At 60.7% G+C, this 9065-nt stretch overlaps 1 protein-coding gene across 1 annotated transcript in view; it reads right to left on the bottom strand.

The window, feature by feature from the left end:
- Positions 1-4060: 4060 nt before the first annotated feature.
- Positions 4061-9065, bottom strand: part of STX10 (syntaxin 10) — a 5945-nt gene continuing 940 nt past the window's right edge. Inside the window, exons 3-8 of the mRNA XM_034792958.1 lie at positions 8708-8802; positions 7867-7929; positions 7215-7331; positions 6483-6589; positions 5994-6088; positions 4061-5506 (exon numbers count right to left, since the gene is read on the bottom strand). Of these exons, the coding sequence (XP_034648849.1) occupies positions 5430-5506; positions 5994-6088; positions 6483-6589; positions 7215-7331; positions 7867-7929; positions 8708-8802 (554 nt within the window). The 3' untranslated portion in view covers positions 4061-5429. The remainder of the gene's footprint in view (positions 5507-5993; positions 6089-6482; positions 6590-7214; positions 7332-7866; positions 7930-8707; positions 8803-9065) is intronic.

Raw genomic sequence — 9065 nt, 5'->3', positions numbered from 1 at the left:
CCCCATCTAAAATAGGGGATCGTTCTACTCCCTTTGCCTATTTAGGTTGTAAGACCATGGCGCTAACATGGGCTACAGATTCGAAGGTCAGAAGGACGCTCTGTGATCAGAGTCCAGAGGACTTCCCTGAATTAATTCCTGTTTGAACTATGAGACGATCTTGTAGGGAAACATCCGATCTTGATTTACAAATTGTCAGTGGTGGAGACTCGACCAGGCCCCTGGGTAAGTTGCTCTCCAGTGGTTAAATCCCCTCCCGGTTAAAAATGTCACACCTGATTTCCAGTCTGCACTGGGCTAGCTTCAACTTCCAGCCTTTGGCTTGGGCTGACCCTTGGGCTGCTAGATTGATCAGTCATCTGTTAGCCAAGAGTGGTTCCCCAGGTAAGTCGAGTCATGTGTCCTGGGCTGGCTGGCCCCTGTAAGGGGAGGCAGGGCCTGATGCATCCCTGAAGAGCCGCTCCCAAGGGAGGCACCCGGTCTGGGCAGGTCATTGACGAGCAAGCACTTAGCCCTGCTAAAAGACCAGCTGGTGGCGGGGTACGGCTCTGTGCAGAGGTGCCCGTCCACCTTGCCAAACTGGCAGGGAAACGGGCTGCACAGAAAGGGAGTTTCTTTTGCCCCATCCCCCAGCCCTGCACCCGGAGCAGGGTTCTCCTGCCTGGGGGCCGCTCGTCGGCAGTAGCCCCAGGGCTGGGCATGAGGGACTCAGGGGGTTCTTTGTACTCTTCAGGAGTTAAGCAATGAGCCCCCTTGCCAAGGTGGCATCTCGTCCTCAGTTCCCGGGTCTGAGTGAAGCCGAAGTCCACAGGCAGCGCAGCCAAGCCACGTAATGCCACCAGGGGGCGCGCATGAGGCTCTCACATCACCCCTAACTTTCTGGGTAAGTGCTGGAGCGCCCGGCAGGCTTTCCAGAGCTTGAGTCCTCCCCATGGCACATGTCTGCCCCCCTGTCACGGAGTCCCCGGGCGATGCTCTGGAACTGCTCCCCACAAGGCCAGTCAGGACTCTGGGGAGCCTCCTCTCCCTCGGAGCAGACCGTCTTCAGGGCAAGACGCTCACACGGCTTCACCTCCTGGGTCTCTCCTGGGAGCATTCAGCATATGCCCCCCCGTGCGCTTCCCACAGCGAGGCCGCCCCGGCGGGGTCCTGGGGAAGTCAGAGGGTCCTGCACCCCCACTTCGCAGTCAGACGTGACTCTCGGCCAGCCAGTAAAACAGGTTTATTAGATGACTGGAACATGGTCTAAAACAGAGCTTGTAGGTCCAGAGAACGGGACCCCTCAGCCGGGTCCATTCTGGGGCCCAGTGAGCCAGACACCCCCGTCTGCCCTCACTCCCCGTCCTCAGCCAGCTCCAAACTGAAACCCCCTCCAGCCCTATCTCCTCTGCGTTGTTCCTTTCCCGGGCCAGGAGGTCACCTGATCTCTTTGTTCTCCCACACCTTTAGCATCCCCTTGCAGGGGGGAAGGCGACAAAGGGTCGGCCAGAAACTGAGGCACCCACATAGTATTCAGAGGAAACATTAAGAACAGTCCCACTTCGTCACACCCCGTTCACCCGTCAAGCCCCAGACTCCTGGTGTCGCGGCCACAGGATTCCAGTGGGGGGCGCACCTGTGCCCCCCTGGAGGCCAGCCCTCTGTCCCTACCCGTGGGCTAGCTTGGCTAGTTAGCACGTCAGGGCAGCCAGCTGCGTCCCCTGTGTTTGTGCAGAGCCGGCCGCGTTGGGTCCTGGGGCACTGACAACCGTGCCAGTTAAGCACAGCAGGGGTCGAGCTGGTGCACAGCCCACGCCAAGCCCCTGGCTGTAACGGAGTGACTCCAGATTGACAGCAGGCTGGGAGAGCCAAGCGACCCTCTGCCCACGTCTGCACAGCGTCAGGTGTGACATGGGCCCTGATCTCAACCGGGGGGGTCTGGGCAGCACCTAGTGAGCCGAGGGCCCTGATCTCAGCTAGGGGTGTGTGTGGCAGCGCCTGGTGGGACGAGGGCCCTGATCTCAGCTGGGGGGGGGGGGGGGGGGGGGGGGGGGGGGGGGGGGCAGCACCTGGTGGGATGAGGGCCTTGGTCTCAGCGGGGGCACTGATCTCAGCTCGGGAGGAGAGGGGCAGCACCTGGCGGGACAAGACCCACCCACTCAGCTGGAGCCTTTAGCAGATTACAGATCATTTCAGGGAGACTCATCAACTCTGGCTTAGGCCCTGAATTTTCGCCCATGCTCACCCCCTTCCCCCGTTACCCAATTTCCATTGAAATTTTAAAATGCTGCAGAACGTGGTGTGACACAGAGAGCGGTGACGAGATCATATAAAACCCCCCCGTTATTGTCACCGATTTCTTTAGCTTCTCAGATACCCCAGGAAAAGCAGCACATGGCTTTGGGGCAGGGCTGGGGGCTGATTTCCCAGCCCCCCGCCCCCTTCCCAGCTGGGAGCAGGTGCCAGCCAACTGTAACAGTCCTCTCTCGGGGTCTGGTTGGGGAGCAGGGTCTAGTGGTCACGGCCACCACCTCTGACTGCCAAGGGGGTTGTGGGGTGGGGAGCCTGGGCCCACCCACTCCACCGGGCTCCCACCCAGGGCACTTTGGGCTATCAGTAATCCGGCAACCAAGGCTGCTTAAGTCTGTTCTCCCTGGGCCTTCCAAGTGGGGAAAACCAAACCCCAATACGTAAGGGGGGGGTGTTACCAAGGGCCACGGGATCCTTCCCTCTCTGGTTGTGTCTGGGGTGGGTCCAGCCTTCCAACGGGCAGGGCCCCTTCGGGCAGCTGTGTCAGAGCCTTTAGACTTCCCGCTGCTCTGCTCCCCTCCCGCGCTGCCACCCAAAGCCTTTTCATTCCTCCAGCAGACGGAGCACCTGGCTGAGCCCCAAATAATCCCTTAATCCCATGTTGCCCAGTGTGGGGTTCATACACCCCAGCACAGACAGAGGCAGGATCCTTGCAGGGGTGGCCAGGCACCACCCGCTGCCCCTCTGAAGCAGCGCAGTGCCCGTCTACACGGCCGCCTCTGGCTAGTCACGCACGAGCTCGAAACTCTCGGGAGAGGCCCACTGCAGCTCCCTTTGCACCCTGCAGGGGGAGACAGAGCGGAGGGAGCCCCCTGCTGGGGCTCTCCCATGTGCCCATTCATTGCTGCAGCACCCGGGGCCGTCCCCCCAGGCGTAGCACCATGGGAAGTTCACCCCCAGCTGCCCAGAGTCACGTAAATTCATCCACCCTTTATAACGGGGGGCAGGCGCCCAGGCCTCGTTAGCAGCTGTCTCCATTCATTCATGGCTCCAACGCCAACACCGTTCGCATTTCTGCTTATATCAGCTGGGCCCCGTTCCCGCCTGCGGAGAGGAGCGTGGCTGGGGGCGGGGACATGTGCCCCGGGAGAGACCCAGAACCCTGCAGGTTACCACCACTCCGAGCGCTGGGATCTGCCCCCACCTAGCGTCTCCTTATGCCAGAGGCACTGCCTCTTCGGGACAAAGCCCAGCCCCCGAGGGGAGCGGCCGGCGGGATTGCTGCGTTCTCGGGGCCCGGCCCCTTTCTGGGCAGCGCTTGGGAAAGCAGACACGAGAGGGGCCGGATTCTCAGCTGGTGTAACGGCCAAGGAGCCACTTGGATTACCGCCCGCTGCAGCGCCACGCCACTGATGTTCGTGCACGATGGGGGCTGTCGCAGCCTCAGCAGGTGTAAGTCAGTGGAGTCTCGTTGACCCCAATGGGACAACACCGCTTCACACCAGCTGGGGATCTGGCCCCACTGACCCCAGTGGTAGGGGGACCAGATGTCCCGATTTTTGGGTCTTTCTCTTATATAGGCTCCTATTACCTCTCCCCCACCCCCATCCTGATTTTTCACATTTGCTGTCTGGTCACCCTACCCAGTGGGGATCTGGCCCCCACTGACCCCACGCTGAGCTGGTCTTAAAAAGTCACTTTTCAGAGCACGGCGAAGATCCCCGGGGACTGCGCACTAAAAGCTCCCAAGGCCGGCCCCATCTCAGCCCACGGAGCCACTGACAAAAACCAGGCGCCTTTAAAGGGACAAAACAATTGGGCTCAAGTCCTCAGTTTTGCTGCTTTATTGTGCATTTGTTTAAAGTTTTTTTTAAAAAAATATTAATTTGATTTTTTTTTACATTAGAAATTCAGGTTCCGGCGAGGCCGGAGACTCTAGGCCCATGTCAAACGGGAGCTGTAGTTGGGAGGTCCTTTGTGCCTCTACTTCCTCCCACAGGCCCTGCTCCCTGGCTGGACTACATCTCCCGTAACACATTGTGCAGCTAGGAGCCGCTCCCACCCCTATTTTCCTCTGGGGGCCAAGCTCCCTGCCCAGACTACATCTCCCATGATGCACTGCACTCTCTCCCAGCTGCCATAGTGCATCATGGGAATTGTAGAAAGGAGTGTCTCATGCCCCTATTTCCCCCATGGGCCCTGCTCCCTGGCCAGACAACATCTCCCAACATGCACTGCAGTCTCTCCTTGCGACAGAGGCACCCGCAGGATCCATCCCGGTTATGTTTGTACAGCACCAAGCACCGTGGGGCCTCCCAACTCTACCATAATACAAATAATTAACAACAACAAACCGACCATCAGGTCTCTTCCTCCCCGCTAAGGCAGCAAAAATCCAGCAACACAACCCCCAATTTCTTTAACCGAAAGCCCTTTGCATGAAAACCCGCCTGAGGAATTATTCTGGCTTTTCGTACAAAAAACGAGCGACGGCCCTGCCGGGGAGGGGCGAGGAGCCAGCGCATGCCGGGCAAAGTGCAGCTGGGCTGTAAGGTGGGGGAGTCCTAAAAAGCAGCGGTCACCATCCCCTGAACCCACAGAGCACCCAGTGCGCCAGCCCAGCGTGGGAGGGAATTACCAGCCGAGTCTGCATCCCCTGCTGGTAAGAATTGGTCTGCCTGCAACGGGCGGCAGGATGCTGGAATGATAAGACAGCGCCCCCTGGGGGCACAGGCTGTGCTGCCCTGTCCCATCCTGGAACATGGGATGGGCAAGCTGCTTCTCCTTTCCCCTCCTGGCTTTGCAGGTACCAATGAACTGGCTTCCCCTCCCTCCCAAATCTGGGGAGAGATCAGAAGTGCCCCCCATTCCAGCATGTTACTACTGCCCCCTACAGGCTGAGGACACCCCCAGCCCTGTACCCGACTGCAAGCCCCCAATGTGGAAGCAAAGGCTGGAGGTGGGGGGGGAGGAGGGGAGACCTGAATCAGATTCCCAGCAGGAATCTCCCCTGGTACCTGGAGGTGCCTTTTCTTTACCATAGGTGCCAGCCCCAAGGGTCAGAGAAAGGCACCGGGGTGGGCTGTGCTCCAGCAGGGCAGCTCCTGGGCTGCTTGCCAAGCAATGATGGAGGCATGTGCATGGAGAGGGGGGTGCTGGTCAGGAGAGTGGTGCCCCCCCCCGCAGTCCTGGCCAGTCGATTACAGAGTGAAGAAGAGGATAAGCACCACGATGAGGAGAACAAGCAGAATGCCGATCACACACCACTGGCGCCGGTCTGGGGAGGAGGAAGCACAGGGGGAGATGCAGTGAGTGGGGGGAAGGGGGGGGTAGCGGGGCGATTCTGAGATGGGGGGTTGGATTAAGCACTGACACTAGGGACCTCTAGGCTGCCTGGGGTGCATTAAAGAAACCTCCCTCCCACCCGCATACATACCCCAGGAGTAAAGATCACTACGCCCGCTTCCCCCCTCACCCCCCGTTTTACAGAAGAGAAACTGAGGCAGGGGAAGGGACTTGCCCCAAAAGTCACACAGGGCCATGAATAGAAACCAGGAGTCCCGACTCTCTGCTCTCCTTGACTCTAACCCCTAGACTCCACTTCCCTCCCAAAGCTGGGGATAGAAGCCAGGAGTCCTGACTCCCGGCCCCTCCCTGATCTAACCACTGACCCCCACTCCCTTCCCAGAGACAGGAAGGGGACTCAGGTTCTGAAGTCTCCTAGGTGCTTTGAAAAATCTCCCCCTGCCCGGCGCCTTCCTCACCGCTGGTCATGTGGGAGACCTTGGCCATCTTCTTCAGCACGCCATCCATGTGGGACTGGGTGCTATCCATCTCCTGGGCAAATTCCTCCAGCATCCTGCCAAGCCAGGGTCAAGCTGTCAGCTCAGGGTGCAGCACCCACCCAGGGGGGCTGTGGTCAAGCCGGGAGAGACATGGAAACCCCCCCTCCCCCCGCCACACACACTAACATGCCTGCCCGGATCTAGTCACTGCCGCTTTCAGCCCACGCCAAGGTGTCAGGAGGGGACTTGTCCCATTCCCTCCCTCCACCACCCCCAGGTTGGTGGGGCTTCTCCTCCGGGCACCTGTCATCCCTCTAAGAACTGGGCTGAGACCCACCAAACTCACCTCGCACATGGGGCCAGATGGGAAGGATTTTCAGATCTGGGACTGGCGCCCCCTAGTGGGGAAAGGCCTCCTGTCCCATTCCCAGCCTGTGAGCAGGTCTCCCCACACCCCACCCCACTCACAAGCTCTGCTCGTCCAGCTCGTCCCCGACCCGGCCCGACATGTGCTTCAAGACCTGGATGCTCCCCGACACCAGCTCCAGCTGCTCGTCCTGCTGGTCTATGATCAGCTGCCGGGGAAGGGAGGCAGGAAAAGCCAGTGGGTCGGTGCAGGGGGGTGCGACAGGGTCCCGTTACGGGGGTGGGGGGGGCGATTGGATCGGAACCAGGATGGTGGTGGGAGAAGGGAACTAAGATGGTGGGAGGGAGGAATTGCTGCCGCCACCCCCTCAAAGTGTGCAACCGCCAGCCTGCAGGGTTAATCCCCAGGTTGTGGAGCTGTGGAACTCCCTGCTGCAGGGGGTCCAACACAGAGGGCATAGGGGTGGCAGCTTGGATAATTTTAGATCCAGCTCTCGGACGGGGTGGATGGGTGTCAGGCCACAGCCCCCAATCCCCGCCACCCTGAGCTGATCACTACAGGGGTCTGGATGGGAGAAATCGTACTCTGGAGCAGCCGGTGCCGGCCATTGCTGGCGACGGGCCCGGGTCTGATCCAGAGGGCAGGGATCTGGGCGGGATACGGACCTAGACAGGCCCATTGGTCCAAGATGTAGCCAGATGTAGCCTCTGGTTTAAATCCAGATCATTCCCCCACCCCACCCCCCAGCTTTAGGGGAGTTACATCTGGCCCTGACGCAGCAGGGCATATCCCTGCCCCCCAGCCCCTGCCCGTGGCCTCTGACGGCTCCCCACCTGCTGGTGCAGTTGCTGTTCCTCAATATAGCGGGAATTGGCTGACACCAGCTCCTCCCGCAGCTGGCCGTACCGCTCCGGGGGGGGCTTCTGGCTGGCCCCCCCGCCAATCAGCATCTGCGGGGAGAGAGCGGAGCTCTGGTTGGGGACCCATCCAGGCAGCTGACCACTGGGGGTAGCAAGGAACTCGGGGTGAGGGGGGTGATGGGGACTGGCTGGCTCGGGGGTGGGGTGGGGAATGGGACATGGGGCCCTTCCCTTCTAGGGGGCACCGGCTCCGATCTGGAGGATGGCCACGCAAACTCCAAGCTATTTGCCTCCTCCCCCTGCTGTCAGCCCATCCCCTACACAGCAAGACCCTCATTACCAGAGGGGCGGGGGCCAAACGCACCATGGGGACCAGCCCCCCATGAGGGAGAGATCAGGCACCTTGCAGAGTGCCCAGGAAGTATGGGCAGCTATGTCCCTGGATGGAGGATCCCGGCTGCCACTCCAGTCTCCCCCATCAGCGGCTGTAGGACAGAGAGGACGGCGTACCAGGACATGGGATGGGCTACAGGGCTTTCTACGGGGCCTGGGCGGTGCTGCGGGCTGGTGCTCCCCGCCCCCGCCAGCTCTCCCATTGCTGCTCAGGGAGGATGGGACCAGGTACCTCTCTGTTTTTCCGCTCGGCGAAGGCCAGGGCTGACGGGCTGGATATGTGATCCCGCATCTCCTGCAATGGAGGGAAGGGAAGGGGTTAAAAAGGAGATTGGTCTGAAGGCAGAGGGGTTTGTTGCGGGAAGGGGGGGGGGGGCTTGGGAGAGCAGCAGCCCGGGGCACTTCTGTGGGGGTCCCCCTCTCCGTCGGCTTCACAGACAGAAATGGGAGCACGGGGAAGGGAAGGGACTTCCCTATGGTCAACCAGAAAGGCCATGAACAGAACCCCAGGTGACCTGGACTTCCCCTGCCTTAACCACTAGACCCTACTCCCCTCCCAGAGCTGGGGATAGAACCCAGGAGTCCTGGCTCCCAGCCCCCTGCTCTAATCCTTAGACTCCCCTCCCTTCCCAGAGCTGGGGATAGAACCCAGGAGTCCTGACTCCCAGCCCCCTGCTCTAACCCTTAGACCCCACTCCCCTCCCAGAGCTGGGGATAGAACCCAGGAGTCCTGGCTCCCAGCCCCCTGCTCTAACCACTAGACCCCACTCCCCTCCCAGGGCTGGGGAGAGAACCCAGGAGTCCTGGCTCCCAGTCCCTTGCTCTATCCAATACACACACAGAGTTTCAAAACAACCTGCTGGAAACTATGATCCCTGACTCAGTTTCTCCTCCTCCCTGAGCTAGTGGGGTCCCTCTAGTGCACTAGCTGTTGTGCCCCACTAGAGGGCAGCAGAACCCCACACACTCAGAGAAGGTCTGAGTTCCCAGATTCCTCCAGTAGGGGGCGGCCCTGTGCCTCAGACAGAGACACACACAGGACCCTGATGCATTGGGGGGCAGGGGTTCCCCACCTTGACAGAGTCCCGCATCTGCCTCACGAAGGCCCATCTCTCCGTCAGCTCGCTGGCTTCGATCCTGAACTTGCGAGGGTTCGCCTCCACAATGCGTGCACCCGAGCTAAGGACCCAGCGCGCAGGGCACAGACAGAGTCCGGGCGCAGGAGTGGGGAGCACAGGAGGGGGGAAGAGTGGGTGGGGTGGACGAGGCCCCAGTCAGCCCATAGACATCAAACAGCACTGGGGGGGGTCTCCCGGCTACTCCCAGCAGGGGGCGCCGTGGGGAGCAGGGCAGAGACCTGGCACTGGGGGCCCGGCTACTCCCAGCAGGGGGCGCCGTGGGGAGCAGGGCAGAGACCTGGCACTGGGGGGG

The sequence above is a fragment of the Trachemys scripta genome, chromosome 16, assembly GCF_013100865.1.
Source record: "Trachemys scripta elegans isolate TJP31775 chromosome 16, CAS_Tse_1.0, whole genome shotgun sequence".
Lineage (NCBI taxonomy): Eukaryota > Metazoa > Chordata > Testudines > Emydidae > Trachemys > Trachemys scripta.
Note: the sequence above shows the minus strand (reverse complement) of the source record. Positions and strands in the feature narration are given on the sequence as shown.